This window comes from Muntiacus reevesi, chromosome 1 (genome assembly GCF_963930625.1).
Source record: "Muntiacus reevesi chromosome 1, mMunRee1.1, whole genome shotgun sequence".
Classification (NCBI taxonomy): Eukaryota; Metazoa; Chordata; class Mammalia; order Artiodactyla; family Cervidae; genus Muntiacus; species Muntiacus reevesi.
In genome coordinates this window covers 52,677,208-52,701,459 of record NC_089249.1, presented here as the reverse complement: position 1 = coordinate 52,701,459, position 24,252 = coordinate 52,677,208, and the positions used below count along the sequence as shown (strand labels likewise).

Sequence of the window (24,252 nt, the reverse complement as noted above, 5' to 3'; positions counted from 1 at the left end):
CTCAGCTCCCTGACCAGGAACTGAACCGGGCCCTCAGGAGTGAAAGCGCCAAGTCCTCACCACTGAACCACAAGGGAACTCCCTGCAACAACCAATTTAAGTCTCTCTACTTTTCCACAGTATCTGCACTGACTACTTAAGTATCATTGACAGCTGAACATGTATTTCATTTAACCTGTGCCACACAGTTTAATACTTATATATACACTATCTTGTACCAATGATTTTATAGTTTATTATCATTAGTCCGACCTGATTACAAACTATTTGAGCTAATCCCTTGGTCCTAGACTTATGTCAAGTAAGAACTAAAAACATACAGGAATATTTGACATCAACAGCTGTCACGGTCTCTGTGATGAAGACTCAAAGGATTACAATGTATAACCCAACAACGTTGCTGGGAAGAAAGGACAGGAGAAAGGAGACAATAAAATGAAACTTATTAACAGATTCAGAGGGATTTGTAAAAGTCATCAGCATATTTTGAGGCTACCTCAAATACTTTAAAAGGTTAAAAGAAATAAAGAAAATGAGTAGTCATTTAATGGAAGTGAGTAGGAATACAGGCGAACCACACACACAGGACAGTAACAAGAACAGTTATGGTGCCAGCCTGTGACGGAGGAAACTGCGCAGGAGGGACGGCAAGAGTAAGACCTCAACCATCATCTAATGTTCACGAGGGTCTTCACCAATGTCTGAATCACAGAATTTTAGATCCGAAAGGGTCAGGGTTAGTCCACCCATCTCATACGAAGAATATGGGACTTAGCAAATTTAGATGACTCGCCCAGGCACAAATAAATTATATAGAAATGATATTAGAAAGTAGACATTCTGATAAGAAACATTATTACTAAATTCAAAAACATATGATTACAATTTCTGAAGTATAATGAAGGAAAAATAATATATGAATGCCTTATTTGCCATCTGCCTCTTTTAGGAAAATCTGCATGCCTAAAACATATACACATCCCCACACCCATCACACCACTCCCAATACCACCACCATGCCACAAAGAAAATGACAATGTCTTGGTTACCATATGCCTCATCCTGTCAGATTAAAGAAAAGCAGCTGATTAAAGGCATACCTATTCTCATGAGACTAATGTGATGCTAATTACACATGACAAGTTGTCATACTTGATAATAAGCCATGTGGAAAACCTAAACCAGTAAAAAGTCTACTGCTGTCAGGATACAAAAGGCTATTTCTTCAGCTAACCAATGACATAGACAGATTCAATGATTTTCTTTTAACCAACCCCCAGTCCACCCTGACTTTCAAAAGCACATCGTTTAATCAACCCCCACTCCACCCTGACTTTCAAAAACACATAGCTACACACAGAACCAATGCAGCATAAATCCTGCACTATAAATCCAGAAAAATATTTCAAAGACAAACAAACTTTATCACACTTAAATCCCACCCACTTCAATGTCAAAGAAAAAGTCAGGTGAGTCAGCAACCATCATATTCCAGCCCCGAAATGCACTCAAATGAGTATCAGATCAACAAGCTTAGAACAGTTGTATGTATGGCCTAGACCTCTGAGAGCACGAATGTTTTCTAAATCTATGGTTCCCCAAACTGGGACACATTAGAAGTACCAAGAGGAAAAAAAAAAAAAAAAAAAGACGTACCAAGAGAATAATAATAATGAAGCAATAATTAAATATGCAGGTTCCCAGGCCCCATGGAGCACCTGGTCCAGCAGGTGTGGGGCAGTGCTCCAAGATCGTTGTTTTGATAAGAATGCAGACATTCAGACTAGACAAGAAAGTCCAGTGAGCACCCACTCAAAGTCTGGCTTCATAGTAGTCAGGATTAAACATCTCCTGTCCCTCATAGAAAGACTGAGAAGAAACTTACACAGCGCATATCCCCAGGAATAGGGAACTGTGAACCAGAACCTGGGATCAGATTACAAGACTGGCCTGAAAGCTGACCTGAGATACTCCCCAAACTGACCTATGGAGTCAATGCAATCCCATCAAAATTCCAACTGCCTCTGGAAATGGACAAGACAGTCCTGAAATTCAAACAGAACTGCAAAAGACAGAACATGGTCAAAGCAATTTTGAAAAAGAACAAGGCTGAAGGACTACTCATACTCCACAATTTCAAAACTTACTACAAAGCTGTAAGTAGTCAACATAATGTGGTAATGGTGTAAGAACTGACATATAAACAAGTGGAATCTGAGAGCCAGAAATAAACCCATATTTAAGGTCAACTGATTTCTGATAAGGGTAAAAAGATATTCAATCAAGAAAAATACAGCCTTTACCACAAATGGAACTAGAATAACTTGATATTCTCACATAAAAGCGTGAATCTGGATCTCCACACTTCACATAAGAAAATTAATTCAACAAACAACAAGGTCCTACTGTACAGCACAGGTAACTATACCCGATCTCCTGGGATAAATCACAATGGAAAAGAATACAAAAAAATAACGTATATATGTGTAACTCACTCACTTTGCTATACAGCAGAAATTAGCACAACACTGTCAATCAACTAACTTCAATTTTTAAAATGTTTTAAAATTCCTAAATGGTAATAAAACAATTAACTCAAAATGGATCAAAAATCTAAATTTAAGAGCTAAAAAGTGTAAAGCTGTTAGAAGTAAGCAGGTGAAAATGTGTGTGACCCTGGATTAGGCAACTGGTTCTTAGATATAACACCAAAAAACTAGAAATCAAAGAAAACATAAACAAAATTCCATAAAAATTTAAAATTTCTGTATGTCCAAGAAAAGACAAAGCACAGAATGGAAGACACTATCTGGAACTATATATACATATCTCTCTCTCTCTTATAAGGGTCTGCTATAAAGAAGTCTTACAATTTAACAACAGAAAGACAAATAACCCAATTTTAAAATGGACAAAGTACAGTTAAAAAAATAATAATAATAAAAAATAAAATGGACAAAGTATGTGAATAATATTTCTCCAGTTATACAAACGGTCAGTGAGCACATGAAAATGCAAATTAAAACCACAATAAGCTACCACTGCACACCACCAGGATAGCTACAAGCAAAAAAATACAGACAATAGGAACTGCTCTAGCAGTCCAGTATCTAGGGCTCCGTGCTCCCAATGAAGGGGGCGTGAGTTCAATCCTGGGTCAGGGAACTAGATGCCACATGCCACAACTAAGAGTTCACATGTCTGAACTAAGAATTCACATGCCTCAACTCCTGCACATGGCCAACTAGGGCCCTGTGCTGCCAGATAAGTAAAGAATATTTAAAAATAAGGACAACAGCAAATTTGGCAAAGAAGCAGAGAAACTGGAACCCTCATATACTGCTGATGGGAACAGTACAGCCACTTTAAAGGACAGCTTAGTAGTTTCTTACAAAGCTAAACATACTCTTATCATAAGATCTAGCAATCATGCTCCTTTGTATTACCCAAATGAGTTTAAAACTTACATCTATACAAAAGCTGCACAGAATGTTTATCAGAGTTTTATATGTAACTGCCAAAACTTGGAAGTAACCAAGATGTTCTTCAATAGGTGAATGGATAAACAAACTGTGGTACATCCATACAATGAAATATTACTCAGCAATAAAAAGAAATGAGCTACCGCAAGGAGATTCCACTTCTGACTCATTAGGAGAACTGCAACAAAAGGGCAGAAAACAGCGATGGTGAGGGTGTGGAGAAATCAGAACCCCTGTGCATTGCTGACTGGACTGTAAAATAATGCAGCAACTGGGGAAGAAAGGGTGGCATGTTCTCAAAACATTTAAACATAGGATGACCCAGCCATTTCACGCCTGGGTATATGCCCAGAAGAATGGCAAGCTGACACTCAGACCATTCGTACATGAATTTGTATCACTGCGTTATTCACCACCGTCAAAAGGTAGAGATAACCCAATGTCTACCAGCCAGATGAATGGGTAAACAAAACAAGATTTCTACACACAAGGGAACATGTGTTAGTCACTCAGTCATGCCCGACTCTTCGGGACCCCATGAACTGCAGCCCACCAGGCTCCTCTGTCCATGAGACTTTCCAGGCAAGGATACTGGAGTGAGTTGCCATTTCCTTCTCCAGGGGATCTTCCCAACCCAGGGATCGAACCCAGGTCTCCTGCACTGCAGACAGATTCTTTACCGACTGAGCTACAAGGGAAGCCCCACAAGAGTCAGCCTTAAAAAGGAATAAAAGTCTGAAACACGCTGCAATACAGGTGACCCTTAACAGACACGACGCTAAGCACAACAAGCCAGACACAAAAGGACAGATACAATGAGACTCAGAGACAGAAAGGAGAACAGTGTTTGCTTAGAGAGGGAGGGGTGAGTAGAATGGGGGATTAGTGTTTAACAGCTGAATGAATATCCAGCCAGCACCACAACGACATGCATTTGACAGTCCCATTACTAATTAACAGACACCTACTATTACTAATTAACAGAACCTACTCTCCTTCCTAACCTAAGACATCTCTTACTGAATCCCTATTAATGACTACAATATCAAGCTGCTCTGTACTAATACAAGCAAAGTTGAAGATAACAAGTTGTTACTTGGGATCACATACACAAGTCAGCAGGACTTCTGCTAGTCAGAATATACAACGTTGAACATAATCAACACAAACTAATGGAGTCCAGACGAGCTGCCAACTTCTGGAAAAGCACAGAGTTAACTATTTAAGGAGAAGTTATGTACCGAGCAAATGACTCATTGAGGAAAAAATGAAAGACATTTCATGTGACAGAAATCTTGAGTAATGAATAGGGCCACCTTCTTTAGCCTCTTCTTCTCACACCTATTGCTTCATGAACTTGAAACCAAACCCTAACCACACTGCACCAATGCACACTGTGGAGGCTCTATTTATAACTGCACAGCATAGAAGGAAGCTCTACCTCAGGCTTTAGATAATAAACTGGAGAGCAAAGCCGCAGAGACAGCAATTAGAGCCCAAGTTTTCCTCCTGAGAGGTTAGCATAGACATTTGTATTCACATACGAATACTGTGTACTTGGGCTTAAGGAAACAATGTAAGGGTAACAACCAAATTTCAAAAACAAAACAAAACAAAAACACCAAAGCAGGTAACCTTCTCAGATCCTACAGTATTTGGGTAGAAATACTTCTGCTCAAGCAGAAGGAAAAAAATTAATTAATACAGGCTTATATAAATGCGTACGGTCTTTACAAACTTAATAAATCACAGGGCTTGAAAAGGCCTGGTTTTTGTGGACCATGAAGTTTGTTACAGTTAAAAAATATCGTAAGTGGAATCTGAGTAGGTGGGAACATATGTATGTATCTGGTTAACCAACTCACCTAGTTTGCCCAGGACTTCCCCAGCTTTACTCAATCCTAGGCCAACTGGACAGCTGGTCACCCTAATGTGCATGCAGGGGAGATACACTAATGAGGACAGGAATCTAGGCTGCAATAACAAAGCCAGTGACTTCAGCAACTTAACCCAAAGGTGCATCTCTCCTGTGTGCTCCATGTCTAAGCCGGGGACGGGAGGCAAGAGGACCGTGTCCTACAGTGACTCAGCCACCCTGCCTGAGGGCAGCGGTGCTCTCCTGTGACCGCGCCCTCAGGAACACTGCTCCCCCTCGAATCAGCCTACACACACCGCAGGCGGGGGAAACACAGCAGGGAGAAGGCACACTGGCTCCTAAATGCCACAGCCTGGAAGGGACACAAGCCCCAGCACCTGAGTTTCACTGGCGAGGACCAGTCTCATGACCCTGCTGAGATGCAGTTTCCTTCACGCCTCAGACAGAAAGAGAAACAGGTCTGGGGAATCATCAGGAACCACTGTCACAGGAGTCCAGAAAAACATCCACTTCTGCTTCACTGACTATGAAAAGGCCTGTGACTGTGTGGATTACAACAAACTGGAAAATTCTTAAAGAGATGGGCATACCAGACCACCTTACCTGCCTCCTGAGAATCTGTATGTAGGTCAAGAAGCAACAGTTAGAACTGGACTTGCAACAACAGAAAGGTTCAAAATTGGGAAAGCAGTATGACAAGGCTGAATATTGTCACCTGCTTATGCAGAGTCCATCATGCAAAATCCTGGGCTGGATAAATCACAAGCTGGAATCAAGATTGCTGCGAGAAATAACAACAACCTCAGATATGCAGATAACACCACCACCCTAATGGCAAAAAGTACACAGGAAATAAAGTCTCTTGATGAGGATGAAAGAGGAGAATGAAAAAACTGGCTTAAAACTCAACATTCAAAAAACCAAGATCAGGGCATCTGGTCCCACCACTTCATGGCAAATAGATGGGGAAAAGTGGAAACAGTGACAGATTTTATTTTCTTGGGCTCCAAAATCACTTCGGACGGTGCTGCAGTCATGAAATTCAAGATGCTTGCTACTTGGAAGGAAAGCTATGACAAACCTAGAGAGCGTATTAAAAAAGAGAAACATCACTTTACTAACAAAGTTTTGCAGAGTCAAAGCTATGGTTTTTCCAGTAGTCATGTATGGATGTGAAAGTGGGACCATAAGGAAGGCTGAGTGCTTAAGAATGGATGCTTTTGAACTGTGGTGCTGAAGAAGACTCTTGAGAGTCCCTTGGATCAAACCAGTGAATCCTAAAGGAAATGAACCCTGAATATTCATTGGAAGGACTGATGCTGAAGCTCCAAAACTTTGGCCACCTGATGCAAAAAGTCGACTCACTGGAAAAGACCGTGATGCTGGGAAAGACTGAGGGAATGAGGAGAAGATGGGTTAACAGAGGATGAGATGGTTGGATGGCACCACTGACTCAAAGGACATGAGTTCGAGCAACTCTGGGAGGTAGTGAAGGACAGGAAAGCCTGGCGTGCTGAAGTCCATGGGCTTGCAGAGAGTCAGACACGACTTAGCAACTGAACAACAACAACTGTCACAGGGGCAACTCAGCTCTAGTGAAAAAACTAATCGGAGTAAGCATGGCTCATTGACAGTCTAAAGCAACAGTAGCCAGGAGATACAACAGGTAGTGGGGTCTTCTGTAGGACAGACTGAGGGAAAAAGAGCACCTGTGGGTTCCTGATGTGAGAGGTAATGTAAGGAAGTGCAGCTTGCTTGTGGCCTTCAAATTACAATATGGAGAACACAGGAAATGAAGGAGAAAAATCAGAGGACATTTCCTTCAAATCCTGAGGCAGTATTTAAAGGAAAATGGGAAAATCATCAGGAAACTGGAACAGTTAATAATAGTAGACAAAGAAAGAGGGAAAGAAAGAGGAAGGAAGCAGAGAGATGAGAGGTAAAGGATGATTCCAATGCTTCAAGCCTGGACAGCAGGTGGTTAAGACTCCGCATTTCCAATGCAGGGGGTGTGGATTCAATTCCTGGTCAGGGAACTGAGATCCCACCTGCCACGTAGCATGGCCAAAAGAAAGGAAGCAATTATCTGAAAAAAGACCGATTCGTCTGTCTGGGACTTACTCACTTGGCTGAATCCGAGGTGCTGAGGTCAACACTGCAGAATTACTATCCCCGTTATGCTAATTGAGATTCTGTTGACAACTACCTTAATCGGGTGTTACATGAAACAACAGATGGACTTCACTGCATGTAAACTGGAAGGGTAAGTGGCTGGGAAGGGTAGGTGGCTGGAGAGTGGTGGGCTGCAGCAGCCCCAGCGTCCCTGTGTGTGCCGAGCACGACAAGCGGAAGGCTAACGTGCTCTGATTGAGCCCTCTCCACAACTGGCAATGGAAATAACTACGCAGGACAGTGACCACATGACTGCTCACTCCTTTTTGGCTCTGCAGTTTGACTCTGGACAATTTACAAAGTAAATAACTGTTAGAGGTGGGGGGAAGCAACATCAGAACTGCTCTTCACTACCCTCTCCACAAATCATGTGCAGAGTTACCAGACCCACCGCAGGTTGAGCACATGCAGATAGATGGCAGACACCACCCGGCACACGTGTACAAGGCGTGTGCCTGCCAAGAGTCAGCTATCATTTTCCCAGCCTGTTTATCATATTGGGAATATTGGGACTTCCTGGCAGTCCAGTGCTTAAGATTCTGCACTTTCAATTTGGGGTGGGGGGGGAGGCAGGTAGATCCAATATAACCAGTAAACAGTATAACCAGTAAAGTTATACTGGTCACTGAAGGGGTGCAATTGGCTTAAAATTACAGATATCACTGAAGCATGATATGTAGTGAGGCTTGCTGAAAGTGAAATTACATGTTTTGTGAAGCTGCTTTTAAAAATACCACCTCAATTTAGGTGTGAAAGAAACAACTGTAAAAGATTAGAGGGAAAAAATATAAAAATCTAGAATGCCTCTTCAATGAAACTACAAGCGCTTTTATGCGCTTACTCCACTTTAGGCATAAATTTAAAAGTGCACGTAACAGATATGAAGTATAGTTTACGGCAGAAGGAAGACATGGAACTCCAATCAACAGATTCATATTCAGAAAGAAAAATGCCTTGACCATACACCAAAATTACTAAGTAAATGTACATTTATTAACATTTTTATTAAAATTTCTTTTTTTTTTTTTTTTTTAAATTTTATTTTATTAGTTGGAGGCCAATTACTTCACAACATTTCAGTGGGTTTTGTTTTTATTAAAATTTCTTATAACAACCTCTTTGTTTAGAATTCCTTCTCGCCTTGACTTCTTCAGTAAAAGCCCTACTACCAGTGTTAGTGACCTAGATAAAAGGGGTCCTATAGTAAGCCAAAACTGCACAGCAGTCTATCAATGCTTAAAAAGATGAGAACATTTAGACATGCAATAATGGAGATACAATACAGAAACGTAAACATGACAAAATGGTGGGAAAAAACCACCACAATCACTGTAATCAATTATTACAACTATCTGAAAACTATGGAGCAGTGCTCACTTGCTCAGTGGTGTGCACTCTTTGTGGTCCCGTGGACTGAAGTCTGCCAGGTTCTTCTGTCCACGGGATTCTCTAGGCAAGAACACTGGAGTGGGTTGTCATTTCCCTCTCCAGGGGATCTTCCGGACCCACGGATGGAACCCGTGTCTCTTGAGTCTCCTGCATTGGCAGGCGGATTCTTCACTACTAGTGCCACCTGGGAGGCTCTTGAAAACTATGTGAATACTGAGTAATATCAGAAGACAACAGAAAGTAAAATAGCTGCTGAGTTTGGTGAAATAATAAATTAAATATTTGGTATATTATTTAAATATAAATTAAACTTTAGTAGGAAAAAAACCTTCTTTTATGGTGTCTTTGAAGCTATTTTGATGTAATTTTGTGTAAACAGCTACTGAGCTCAGGGAATTCAAAATATGATTCAATGTTTAAAAACACAAGACACCCACGAGTTATGTGTCAGCATTTACGAGCTCTGTTAAGACATCTCTGGTCATCCCTATAGTTGGAATGGCTACGGGAGCCCGTCTTTTCTACATCTAGACAGGATACTTTCTTGAGCTAAAATAGCAGCAGATAAGAACTACCTCCATGGCTACAGTAAAATCTGTGATGAGAATATTTAAGAAGATGATGTTACATATTAATAAAGAAGACTAATTCAGACTCTAGTAACTGTTTTAAGCTTCATCTGGCAAATTAAAATATACATAACTACACAATACAAAGAACTGTGCTAAAAACTCTCTACGTCTGAGAGGTTAATCCACTGTTTAAATTTAATATCCTTACTACTATATAAAGAACAGATAAATAAGAACCTACTGTACAGCACAGAGAACTATAGTCAGTATTTCCTAACAACCTAGAGGATGAAAGAATCTGGAAAAGAACTAGCATGTATCTATCACTGAACCACTGCTGCACACCTAATACACACTAATACACACACAAACTAATACAGCATTGTAAATAAATTATACTTCAACTAAAAAACTTAATATTCTTGAAAAAACAGAATTCAAAGAACTTGTTATAAGCTTTAAAAATAATTATTTAATTCTAATCTATATCCTATTAAGTACAAAATATCTAAAGGCAGATGTATTTCTATTTATTTACATGTATTTAGTACATCTTTTACCTCTACCAATGGCAATCATTTAAAATATTGAGCTCCTGGGCCTCCCCTGATGGTCCAGGGGTTAAGAATCCATGCTTCCACTGCAAGGGGCACAGGTTCAATCTCTGGTTAGGGAACTAAGATCTTTTAACTCATGTGGTGCAACCAAAAAAAAAAAAAAAATCAAGTTCTAAAAAAAAAAAATTAAAAGTCACGCTTCTGGGAATGGATCAGGGGTTGAGAAGGGAGAGAGAGAAAAGGGTGAGTCTTCGAGAGCTGATAGCATTATTCATTCTCACAGCCATGGCTATACAGTGCTCAGACCCACATTTGGCACACGTTAATTATTACTACTTAATTCAACCACAAGCCGAAGACGATACCTTGGGGTGAGGAAGGATGCTGCTCCTGCAGCTTCTCCTGAGAGAGGAGTCCCAAGTAGCTGAGAACCACGTACTTCGTTTCATAGTGAAATCCTAGAGGCACGGTAGTTGAGGACGCCATGGGGGTGGCCAGCAGAGCTCCGAAAATGTATACTTACAGAGGTACAAAACCTAAAACAGAAAAGTATTTTTTTAGTGTACAGTTCATTACACGCCGGGACATCCCGGGTGGCCCGTGGTTGGGAATCCACCTTGCTAATGCAGGGGACTTGGCTGCATTCCTGGTCGGGGAACTAAAACGCCACACACCCCAGGGGCAACCGAGCTCTCACAATACAACTAGAGTCCAACTAGAGAGTCCGTGTGCTATAAAGGACTATTCCAAGTGCCACAACTGAGACTTGATGCAGTCAAATAAATAAATAGTTTTTTTTAAAAAAGTTCGTTACATGCCAACACATTCTCCCATTAACTCCAACCATACAACTAAATACCAAAATAAATATTTCTCAGACGTATCCTCTCGGTAATCTTTAAAAAACCTAACTTCAGTTTACTTCCAGTAGGAATGCCTGTGTTCAGATTTCAGGTCAAAAGCACATTTCCCTTTCTATCTCCCCCAGTTACCCTACTTTCACCCGTGTGGCAAGAGCAGCAGCTCTGCCCTCTTTACACTGCACCATGCCCCAGCCGGCACGTTCTCATTCTTCCCCTACTAAAGCCTTCACATTCCGCAGGGCCCAAGGTGCACAGCTACGGCTGACATCTCCCATTTCCTCCGCAGCTCCGTGCGCCGTACGACTGGTCTGAGCCCGAGCAGTGAAGAGAAGCAGCTGTGTGCAGCGGGGTCCTCTGGACTTGAACTATGACGATGGCAGACACCTCTCGGGGGGCAGCACAGGACAGGAGAGACCTGGGCCCGACTGACGCTGTGGAGCAGAGCCGCTCTGCCCGCCTGCACCGCTTGCCTCTGAACTGCTCCTCAAGTCAACCTTATTCCAAATCGCTTCAGGAGGTACTTTAACTTGTACCCTAATCAATGCGAGTCCAACTCCACTTCTCCACTTGGACCCAACAGCTGCTTTACCTACCAGGTACCCCTGTTTTAAAGACCTACTCTTTTGGCAACTTCCAAATACACCACGCAGAGTTACATACACAATGCTCACCCGGCTGCAAGTTACAGGCTCGGGGTTTATTTGCATCATCATCAGTTTGTATCTTTTGACTCCTACTATGTATCTTGAGGACTTTCCTGGTGGCTCAGACGGTAAAGTGTCTGTCTACAATGCAGGAGACCTGGGTTCGATCCCTGGGTCGGGAAGATCCCCTGGAGAAGGAAATGGCAGCCCACTCCAGTACTCTTGCCTGGAAAATCCCATGGACACAGGAGCCTGGTGGGCTACAGTCCACGGGGTCGCAAAGAGTCGGACACGACTGAGCAACTCCACCACATGTATCTTAATAGTCAAAGCAAACCAAAGTGTTTTATTAAAGTTTCCAAATAATTGTTTTCTACTTAAAGCAATGATACAGACTTTTTAGAAATATCTGATAAAAGAAAAACATTCAGATAACCAATAATAGGAAAAAGAGACAGGGAATGTTGACAAAATTTAAGATCTGTACTAAACAAACTAAGATAAATGAATAAACAATGAAGAAAGTATGGAGAATTTGAAATACACAGAATAAAAGAGTGACTATATAAAGAGATTAAAAAGAATGAACATAAAAGTCTGGTTTCAAGGGGAGAAAGGAGTCTGAAAACAGAGACAAAGGGTCCGACAATTTTTTAATTTGATCACAATGAAAGAGACTTCAGCATGCTTATATTCAGTGAGAGCCGATGAGAAATAAAAAGAGAGCAAGGAATAAATTACTAAGTTCCAAAAGAGAGGAGGAGAACTGAGGAAATCAGTAACAAAATTTAACCTTTGAAAAGTCTCAGAAATTTTTGTTAAGAGGAACAAAGAAGTACTTATCTTTTGAATGCTTTAAATTTTTAAAAAAATGAATGTTCTAGAATTTGTTATAATCAAATTTCTTGTATTTATCCAGACACCCCAGTGCAGCACTATTTACAACAGCCAAGTCATGGAAGCAACCTAAATGTCCACTGACAGAGGAATGGATAAAGGTGATGTGTTTACACACACACACACACACACGCATGCATGGACTGGAATATTACTCAGCCATAAAAAAGAATGAAATAATGCCATTTGCAGCAACACAGACACACCTAGAGATTATTACACTAAGTGAAATAATTCAGAAAGAGAAAGACTAATACTCTATGACATGACTTATATGTGGAATCTAAAATATGACACAAATGAACTCATCTACAAAAGAGAAACAGACTGGCAGACACAGAGAACAGGCTTGTGGTTCCTGAGGGGGTGGAGAGAGGGGTGGGATGGATTGGGACTTTGGGATTTGCAAATGCAAACTATACTATAATGGATAAACAAGGTCCTACTGTACAGCACGAGGACGTATATACAATTCCCTGTGATAAATCATAATGGAAAAGAATATGAAAAAGAATGTGTATGTATGTATAATAATCACTTTGATGTACAGTAGAAATTACCACATAGAACAACTGACTGGTTCAGTTGGGAAAGAGTACAACAAGGCTGTATATTGTCACCCTGCTTATTTAACTTCTATGCAGAGTACATCATGTGAAATGCCATGCTGGATGAATCACAAGCTGAAATCAAGATTGCTGGGAGAACTATCAACAACCTCAGATATGCAGATACCACTCAAATAGCGAAAGTGAAGAGGAACTAAAGCCTCTTGATGGGGGTGAAAAAGGAGTGTGAAAAAGCTGCCTTAAAACTCAACATTCAAAAAACTAAGATCATGGCATTTGGTCCCATCACTTCATGGCAAATGGAAGGGGGAAAAGTGGAAACAGCAACAGATTTTATTTTCTGGGGCTCCAAAATTACTTCGGACGGCAACTGCAGCCATGAAATTAAAAAACACTTGCTCCTTGGAAGGAAAGCTATAATAAACCTAGAGAGCATATTAAAAAGCAGAGGCATCACTTTGTCCACAAAGGTCCACCTAGTCAAAGCTATGGTTTTTCCAGTAGTCATGTATGGATGTGAAAGTGGGACCATAAAGAAGGCTGAGTGCTTAAGAATGGATGCTTTTGAACTGTGGTGCTGCAGAAGACTCTTGAGAATCCCTTGGGTAGCAAGGAGAACAAAGCAGTCAATTCTAAAGGAAATCAACCCTGAATATTCACTGGAAGGACTGATGCTGAAGCTCCAATAGTTTGGCCACTTGATGAAAAGAGCCGACTCACTGGAAAAGACCCCAATGCTGGGAAAGATTGAAGGCAAAAGGAGAAGGGGGCGAAGGAGGATGAGATAGTTAGATAGCATCACCTATTCAATGGACATGAATTTGAGCTAACTCCAGGAGATAGTGAAGGACAGGAGCCTGGCGTGCTGCAGTCCAAAAGGTTGAAAAGAGTTGGACTGACTTAGCTACTGAACAACAACAGAAATTCCACAACACTGGGAATTCCCTGGTGGTCCAGTAGTTAGGATTTGGTGACTTCACTGCCCTGGCCCAGGTTTAATCCCTGGTTGGGGAACTAGATCCCACAAGCCACATGGTGTGGGAAGAAAAAGAGAAAGAAATTAACACAACATTGTAAATAAACTATACTACAATAAAATTAATTCTTAAAAAAATTCCTTGTATTTATCAGAAACACATATCTCTGAAGACACTTTTAATTACACACCAACCCAGATGCTACAGACAAAGCATCTAGGATTTTTCATCTAGTGCTCTTCAAATTTCCTTAGAAATCCCAACTGCCTAACCATAAATGCCATCTTTTGCCATAAATCCAACCAAAGAGTTAGACATGACTTGGCTACTGAACGACAAATGCCATCATGATTTCATAATTCTCATAATTTCATAATTCTCCACCTTCCAAATTCACCATCCTACTCATAATTAAGTCCTCAGCTATAGTATACATGTCAGTATCCATACATCCACACGGTTGATGAAAGGTTCTATTACACTCAATCATTCTTCATGATTCACACTAAGGAAGAAGATGCTCGCACACATTTAAGTCATTTCAGTTTAGCATACAGTCTTTAAGCTTCACATGTGTCTCTGACATCCTAGTCATAAACACAGCACAGCCACAGGTTAAAACATCCATCCAGCTCCTAACTGCCTAAGCTGCCAGTTTCGGAGCAGTGGAGCAGCTCGTTCAGGTGATGGGGCAGGCAGACCTCAGAAACACTACTATGTGTCTATAACAGCGGGAATACAGCCAATTTTTATAATAGCTGTAAATGGAGTATAACTTTTAAAACCTTGGAATCACTATGCTGTATAACTGTAACATATAATATTGTACATCAACTTCAATTAAAAAGACAGGCTACTTCATGTCCAGTGAATTTCTATTCAGTCACAGTTTCTCAAAGGCACTGAGAATGTGCCGTGTACACTGCACAGCCTCGCCGCTGGGCGCTCTGGGAACAGGGCACCCACTCCCTCTGCTGCTCTATGCAGACTAAGGTCAGCATGCTGAACCAAGGGCTCCTGCAGTTTTAACACATACCACAAATCCCCCGCGCACGAGACCTCCACTGCTGAAGTACGTCACAGAAACCCTCCACACCAGAAGGAAAAAGTAGCAGTCTCAACTTAATTGATGGGGAGACAGAAGTAGACAATTTATCTGCCGAAAATCAGAACAGATCGTTGACAGCACAACCACCTGGCGGAGAGCACTCTCCTCCGTTCCAACCTCACAGGCCTGCACCCTTCCAACACATACCTCCTGCAAGCCTGGCAGCATTCGGGGTGAGAGGACACAGAAGTGACAATACTCCCACTAATGACAACGGGAAGAATCAGTAGAAAAACAAGGCAATGTCCCAAATATCAGACACCCAGAGTACCGAAAGAAGCAATTTTGTCAACTTTGAGAATGGGGTGGTGGTGGGGAGGGAGGGGGACAGGTTAAAGGAAAAATAAACATGCTCTGAGCCCACCAGCTAGAGTTTTCCTGGAAGCAGGGGACCACGCTCAGGTCCAGCCCACTACTACCTCATCGACCAGAGGATGTTCCTGTCTGAGACAGCACAAGCTTCTTTCCAATAATGAGAAAGACACAGCCACTTTTACTCTTTACATTCCATCTAGAACACCTAATTCAAATTAGGTGTAAATATTCTTGGTGTCAAGAAATGATTAAACCAAGAATGATCTTCAATATAAAAACTCCTGTTTTTCTGCACAATTCTAACAAGCTATTGAATACAGCTGCGTTTTGCCCAGCCTTACACCTTTAGTTAGTTCCTCTCTCAAGTTACAGGTAGCTGTCAGCCAGAAGGATGGCCTGAGGAAGCTCAGGGTAACTTAATCCTGTGTTTATACATAGGTGATCCTTCATTAACAATGTCAAACCCACAATCTCACAATAAACAGTTTGCTCTTCCTAAAGCTGGATTTCTACTCTGAAGACCAGTGCAAATGCCAGGATGGCAGTGTAGGAATTGGGTATATTGTATGAAGGGCAGCCAGAACGCCTACAGCAACTATTGGATTCTGCTTTAAAATCTTATGGAAAGCAAATCTTCAGCAACTTAAGTGTCTTGCAGTTGTTTCCAACCTTGTCTCATCATCACCACCTTGGCTGCTATTACAGACAAACTTCTAACACCAACCTCAGAAATATTGACTTAGAATATCACACCTATATTGTATTTCTTAGCCCCACAGAACCGTTAACACAAACACATTACAATTTAACATAATGTATTTACAATATTTTAGGAAGCTTTGTTTTTAAGACCATTTCCTCTCACCAAAATAAAATGGTAACCTTATTATATTGTTAAATACTCTCATATGGAGTTGAGTAGATCTATAATCCCAGTTTTATAAAAAGAAATGTGAAAGTCCACAGATAATTCAGTTACAAATGAAAACTCTGGAGTTTTAAACATTAACAGAGTTTCTGATTCCCAGACTCCAGTCCCATTGGTGATTTGAGTGAAGACTTTTTTTTAAAGCTCCAGAAATGAACATGAACTCCAATAACTTCATTTTTCTTTTCAACTTCATCTTTTCAATCCATACTTTATTAGTTCTTACAGAATTCTAGAACTTTCTCCCCCAAAAAAGTTACATAATCCTAATAAATATTGTGAAACCGTAGAAATTTCACTGGGTCCAACTGAGAAACTCAACTAAGCATTTCACTTTAAAATTCAGCAGACACTAAATTATTTTAGTGTACATGATCACTTTCCAACTGAAACACACCTAATTGAAGATGCCAGTTCAGTCCTGTGTTAAGAGCCATCCACAGAGGTCTCCACTCAGCAGCTGGCATGTGAAGATAATGTGCTTACAGAGGAACGCCTCACTCTCACTCTCCCCACAAACACGTAGTCTGACTTTCACAGTAAGTAATCAGGCTTCCCATGTATGCAGATAACGTGCAGAAAAGGGAGACACAACTGTCAGCTTCTCTGCTCCACTCCTAAGAATATGACAGAGAGAAGAAAACACTCTCCTGGCAAAAAAGTTCACATGAATGGTCACAGCAGCAGTATGTAACAGTCCAACTGTGGAAATCATTGCCCATTAACTGATGAACTTGTGCAATATTATGTGGCCATAAAAAGGAATAAATTGCCAATACCTGCTATGACATGGAAATAAAAAAAAAAAAGCCAGCCACAAAATCCCACGTATTGTATAATTCTGTTCCTATGAAATATCCAGAATTGGCAGATCTACAGAGACAGAACGTAAAACAGATCTGCCTGGGTAGGAGAGTGTGGGGATAAAGAATGACTGCTACTGGGTACAGTGTTTCTTTTGCAGCTGTTGAAAACTGCAGTGATAGTTCTACAGTCCTTGACTATACACGTGAACGGCTTGATGGTACCTCAATAACACTGTTTAAAGAAAAAAAAATCAGCTACTCTAAAAATAGCCCCCTTCTTTCAACCCTGTTAATACATATTAATTAAGAACTCTTGGTGACCACTCATGTGGAATAAGATATGCGTCAAAGTTTGAAAAACCACGATAAAAAAGCAGGACGGCAGAACCACAGTGGAAACTTGTTTTGTATGTCTAAAATGTTTCAGGAAAGAAACATATTCCTAAAACAATACTTATTATTGTTGCAAATCACCTGTTCTAAAAGCTTAGCCGAATAAGATATGGAGTAAATATTGAGTAACTGATGTGCTAACCAGCACCTTTTCTCTACAAAACGGGCTGGACTAGACCACATGCATCCCTCAAGGGAACTGAGCTACGGGGATATAGGACGGCATAAGTAAATTCAACATTTGGGAAAGAAAAAAAACCAAAAAACAAAATGAGAATGGTACCTGACCAATCAGAGTAAAGAGATTTCAAAGTCCCTAACGGTCTATTATCAAGTGAAGCAGATTTCACAGTGTTAATATTTGCAATTTACGGTGTTTAAGTTTATCCAGCTGCGTATGTGAACTGTCAACAGTTCCCTATCAACACAAACACTTGCTTAATTTTCTGGGTGACTGAAGACAAAAAAAAAAAAAGAAGGTACTAGAAGGGTGTGGCAACTCATCCAAGGTCACACAACAAGTCAGGGCATAGACCAGCATTCTGGTTTGGACCAAACCTCCCGGGGAAATCGCACTGACAGTTTCGCAGGACTTGTTTTGCTCCAAGTAGTAAATTAAAAAAAAAAAAGGAAGGACGGAGGGAACCGTCTGTTTCGCTCAAAACTTCAGAGACAGCGAGCTGGCCCCGCGAGGAACAGCGCTCGTGCGGGCAGCGGGCAACCTCCACAGGGCGGCGGCCAGGGCCCAGGACCTGCGGGCAAGCCTCGGCCTGGAAAGTTCGAGCACGAAGGAAAAACACTCAGGGACGCCCTGAGATGGTGGGAGAAAGACCAAAGGGAGAGACCACTTAGGTGTCTCCACGGGTGGGAAAACTGAACATGTGACACAATAGTAACAGCAAATGACAGCGGCGTCGGAGCCGCCGGGAGAGGGACCGAGAACCTCAGGGAGAGGCCGCGACCCGGCTGGCGGGCGGGGAGCCAGGACTCGAGCCCCGCGCACGCACCCCTCGCCCGAGGCCCACCCTCGCCCAGGCAAGTCTGCGGGGCAGCGGGTTGGCCTCGCGCCCTCAGCTTCTCACTTCGTCTCCCGCGTCGGCCTTCGGACGCCTCCGGCGGCGCAGGGAGAGGGCCCGGCGCGGCCTGCCCGCGATCCTATGCCCCTCACCTGGCTCAGGCCCCTGCAACCCCAAGAGGTGAAAGAGGCGGCGGCAGGTGCTCCACACACGAACCCGCGATTCTGGCGGCGGCGGCGGCGGCGGCTCCGACCCGCTGCCCTAATCTACCGCCGCCGCCATGTTGGCGGGTGAGGTCACCCCGGCGTGCTTCCGTCACCGCCGGCGTCTGGGCGGGGCGCGGGCGCGCCGCAAGGGGGCGGGTCCGCCCTCCGGAGCGGAAGTCTGGACCACAGAGGTTTAGGGGAGGCCTCTTCTCGCAGACGTGACCCGGAAGGACCACCCTCTCTTGGCCTCTCCACTTGGAGAGCAGCTCTATGGTTCCGCCGGTGGCGGCGGCCGCGGGCTGCTGAGAAGTGGGCAGACTGGGGTGGGCCCACAGTCGTGGGTGCGGAGGCTGGCAAAGCCTGCGGGAGCAGCTGCAGGCGCAGCGTGTGTGTAGGCGAGCCGGCTGATGGAGCGTCGGGTCCTGGGAGCGCCGGCGCAGCAGCACTGAGGATCTGGGTCTTGAGGGTGCGGGGCGGTGGGGGCGGTGTAGCGCCGCGAGGAAGTCTAAGGGGAGCCACGGGGTCTGCGCGGCTGACGCGGCCCGCAGGAGGGGCCGAAGGATAGAAGGCCTTTGGGCAGTGCTTCTGCTGGTGGGGTCAGGGGTTTCTTTCTAGGGTGATGAAGATGTCTTCCGGTTGATTGTGCTGGTGGTTGAGCAGCCCTGCATACTCTGGAAGCCATTTAATTGTATTCAGTCTACAGATTTCAAAAAGATGAAGTGTATGTGAAGTATGTATCTCAATAAAGCTGTGAAAAAAGAAGTGATGAAAACCTGAACTGAAAGAGAGTGCATGGCGAAATCCAAAAGAGGGTTGGAGTTAGTGTCCTAGGAGGCTTTGGGCCGCCGTGATTGAAGACTCGGGTGGTGCCTTGGCAGTGAAATCGGATAGATTTGCCTGGAAGAGACTTAGCTAAGAAAAATATCAATATTCCTTAATAGTGTCTGTTAATTGGGCCATGTTAGACTTTCCCCAATGTCCACGTAATGGCTTTTACGGTTTTTGTTATAAAACAGGATCATGCGTTACGCTTGGTTGTTAAATCTTTTAACGGTCTCTTAGTCTTAATTTTTAAAAAGTTGACTGTTTGAATTGTACGGAAATTACTCAGCAATAAAAGGGACCGCTGATATATGTTACAATATGGATTAATCTGAAAATGGTTATATTGAGTCGAAGAAGCAAGACTTAAAAATGTACACATACTTTGTGATTCCATTTAGATGAATTTCAGGAACAGGCAAAATTAATCAATGGTTATAGAAATCAGCACTGTTGCCTCAGAGTGTGGGATTGACTAGAAAAGAGCTCTCACTAGGGTGATGATAATAGTCTTCATAGTATGGTGGTCACACAGGTGTCAGGACTCATCTAATTGTACATCATAAGTCTATGTGAGGTAGGAGATAGATGGGCTCCAGGTTTGACATTTACAACTGGCCTCCTATTTGCATTTCATGAGGCAGAAAGAATTGGGCTTCAGATTATCTACTTAAAACTAGTCTCCTGTTTGCCTTCCCTGAGATGAGAGAGAGGTGGGCTCCAGCAGAGGGATTTACAATCAGCCTCCTGTTTGCCCTCCAAAATGGAAGTAACAACAGTCATAGCAATAGTTAGGGTAATAATATGGCAAGGACAAAGAAGGGCAAAACCCTCTTTGAGTAAAGGATTAAGAGATCTCTGCCCCCCCTGTTTTGGGGGACAAGTGATACACTTGATACATGCCCTGAAAGGCTCCTTGGGGTCAAAAATCAAGGGATAATTCTAGGCCATAGTGAGTCTTGCTCCTCCCAGAAGCCTTCACTTTGAGATCTGTCTTGACCGAGGTGTGCCTGCAAACCCTAGGGAGGGTCCTGAAACAAATCAACCTGAGAGGGAACAAACGAGATGATTGGCCTGAGGGATGACAAAGACTGGGAAAACTGCCACCTTATAAAGGATTGAAACTTAACCAAAGACATGTTACTCTCTGTCTGAGTTCCCCTGTGTGCCTTTCCCTGTGTACTTTTCTTTTCAATAAACTTTTTCTTTTTACATTCTTCCTCGCCCAAATTCATTCTTAACTAGTTAGAGAGGGACTAGTGACTCTAGACCTAACTGCTGTCCCCTGTGGTCCAGTGGTTAGGACTCCCTGTCCAGGAAACTAAGACTTTGTTTCCAGCTCCTGTTCGCTGCTACTTACTGCTCCTGTGTCTGAAATCATATGCAGTTCATTCTATGTAAATTAAAACAAAAAAAGTCATGTAAGATAATTCTGTGTAGTAGGTTGCCAATTTGATACATGGTTAGGTAAATTTTGGACTGTTTTCAGCTTTAGGGTTTGTTTTCATCCCTTTTCTAAAAAGTTTTTGAATGTACATAAAGATAGCATAGAGGCCAATGGAATTGAATAGAAGGGTCAGAATGGTCCTTTATTGCTTTGCAACAGAGATCAATGGGGGAAGGGATAGTCTTTTCAGCAAACAGTGGTAAAATAATGTCATCCTTTTACAGAAATTAATCACAAGCAGTTCATGATTTTCAGAGGTTTTGGGGTTTTTTTTTCCAAATAGATCTTAAGTGACACAGAGTCCTAGACTGCAGCCTGATGTGATTATAAAATCTAAACTCTAATTATACTCACTTTATTTATTCTCATTCATAAGTTGTTTACTGAATGCCTGCTACTATCAGGCCGTGTGCTGGATGCCGGGAAAAACCATGACATCGTCTCTGTTGTGAAGCTGACACTTTCGTTGAAAAACCAGATAAAAACATAGAAATAAAAAGGGGGGGAAGCTTATAATTGTGGCATATCCTGAAGTAAACAAACAAGGGACAGGAGTAGAAAAGTGAGGTGAGAGGGCATCGATGGAAAGCTCTCTCTAAGAAGGGGATGTTTTGAGACTTGAAGACCGATAAACAAGCCAAGGGGCAAGTGCAGGAAAAGATTTTCTCAGGTGAAAACTTGAGAACAAACCAGTAAAGCTCTGAACTGATGAGAAGGGGAAGAGGAGTGATGAGATCAGTGAGGAGGCAGGGCCGGTTCAGGCAGCTCCCCAAGAGCACATGGGAGCCACAGGAGGTTATAAACCGGGGAGAAATTAGAGGTCATTACTTTGTGCCATGCGGATGACTGGTTGGAAGGGGCACAAAAATGTAAGCACCTATGTTAGACTTTCACTACTTTCTGCCATCATTTTTTTCTTTTTAAAATTAATTCCTCAACATTCAAAGACAGATGACCTTAGTTTCTCTCTCTGTGTGTCCTCCCCAGCAGCCAAACTGAAGTCTTGTCTATTTTGGTGACTCAGTTTACAAATAAACCACAGACTGAGGCCTTAGCTTGGGAGCAGGTTGGACAAGGAGCATATAAACCGTCTCTAAGTGACTAACCTGAAAGGAATTTAGGTCAGCAATTTGGATGAAGCCATAAGATAAAGAACCTGCACCTGCCAATGCAGGAGACAAAAGAGACGTGGTACCCAAAAGAGATCTGGGTCGGGAAGATCCCCTGGAGGAGGAAATGACAACCCACTCCAGTATTCTTGCCTGGGAAATGCCATGGGCAGAGAAGCCTGGCAGGCTACAGTCCATAGGACCACAAAGAATCAGACAAGACAGCACATAAATAAATAGGCTTATCTGGGAATGGGATTTTTGGAATTTGTCTGAAAAGCTGTTTTAATAAAACTTCTTCACAAGACCGAAGCTAATATGGGAGGAAATTGAATTTGGAAAACCACCGACTAGTTAATCTTGGTGTGTTATTCCTGGTAACTTTCACTTCTGCTTCACTCTGTGAACTTTATTTACCTGGTTCTTATGGGGAGGGGGGGAGCTGCACAAAAGGGAATGTTAAGTGTATCTGTATCTTTTATTTAAAAAGAGAAGCCCTAAGGCAAATGTGACAAATGCTGATTCTCAACTGGATGGTGGTACATGTACATTTGAATTATTCTTTGTACTTTTCTGTATTTTTTAATGTCTGAAAATAATAATCATAAAAATCAGCACACTGTTTTCCAAAAAACAAAAGCAGTTATCTGGATAGTGCCACATCTGTCCCAGACATTAATTTCATACGTTACTAGACACGTACTAGGTTTTTTGTTTTTTTTTTTTTTAATATTTATTTGATTCGTCTTGGTTGTGACACTCGGGATTTTTTTTTTTTTAATTGCAGCATGTGGGATCTCATTCCCTTACTAGGGGTTGAACGCAGGCCCCCTGCGTTGGGAGTGCAGAGTCTTAGTCACTGAACCACCATGGAAGTCCCAAGACATGTTTGCTATTCTCACTCCTCAGCACCAGGTATTTGCACAACATTGTAAAAATAAACAAGAGGAGGACTTAACAGGAGGAGGACTTCCCTGGAGGTCCAGTGGTTAGAATGTCATGCTTCCACTACAGGGAGCATGGGTTCCATCCTGGTTAGGGAAGCTCTGCATGCTGCATGGTGTGGCCAAAAATAAAAAGGAGGGATTGCAATCCAAATGAGTGAAGACCATCTCATCCTGACCTGGTCTTGCATTTCCTGCATTGGCAGATAGTCTTTATCACTATCTGAGGTTATTGATATTACTTCTGGCAATCTTGATTCCAGCTTATACTTCTTTCAGCCTGGCATTTCTTGTGATGTACTCTGCATGTAAGTTAAATAATAAGAAGGGTGACAATGTGCAGCCTTGACATACTCCTTTCCCAATTTAGAACCAGTCTTGTTTCATGTCCACTGCTCACTGACCCCAGACCAGTTGAAACCAAAAGGTTGATAATGTCAGCCTTCACCCAATCAGAACAATGTCCACGGGCTCATCACACCCTTCTCCTTGAACACTGTAAGACTACTCACTACCCCCTCCAGGGCAAGATAGTTTTGAGGGCATTAGCCTGCTGTGGCCCCTCCTTTCCTGGCAAAGCAATAAAAAGTTTTTTACTTCATGCAAAAAAAAAAAAAAATATATATATATATATATATATTTTTTTTTTTAATCACTTTATCTCTGAGATTTAGTCTGGCACCAGTGAAGAGGCTGAATATCTGCAACAAGGGGAAGCTAAGGAAATCGATTAAGCCGTAGGCTTTTGTCCACACATCAGCGTTGGCTAACGAATTATATAATGTACCCCAGAAAGGCAAAAAGGCTACTATTACGGGAACCAGTTTTTAGGGGCGCTCAATTTCCTGTAAATGTAAAGCTCCTCTGTGGGGGGGTGTGTCTATTAGTCGCTCAGTCGTGTCCGACTCTTTGCGATCCCACGAACTGTATAGCCTGCCAGGCTTCTCTGTCCATGGAATTCTCCAGGCAAGCATACTGGGGTGGGCTGCCATTCCCTTCTCCAAAAAGCTCCTCTAAAAACCTGTTAATAAGTAAAATATTGACGCTTTTGCTTCCATTAGGGCCGAGACAGTAAAATAAATTCTGGCTGGCAGAAATAAACGTTTTTAAAGACCATAGTCTACAAGACTCAGCCAGCAGTCAGACGCCTGAGAGGGAAC

General features: G+C 42.3%; 1 protein-coding gene across 5 annotated transcripts in view; it reads right to left on the bottom strand.

The window, feature by feature from the left end:
• The window catches only part of BCL2L13 (BCL2 like 13), a 49,467-nt gene extending 30,607 nt beyond the window's left edge, over nt 1-18,860 (bottom strand). For 4 of the 5 annotated variants that reach the window (XR_010664252.1, XR_010664251.1, XM_065943280.1 and 1 more), the window contains exons 1-2: nt 18,717-18,860; nt 10,414-10,584 (exon numbers count right to left, since the gene is read on the bottom strand). Coding sequence is in view for 3 of the 5 variants with exons in the window: in XM_065943280.1 (XP_065799352.1) it covers nt 10,414-10,534 (121 nt within the window). In the remaining 2 variants the exon portion in view is untranslated. Of the gene's footprint in view, nt 1-10,413; nt 10,585-16,746; nt 16,967-18,716 lie in introns of all 5 variants that reach the window. The other variant, XM_065943284.1, reaches the window with a different exon arrangement.
• Nucleotides 18,861-24,252: the final 5,392 nt, after the last annotated feature.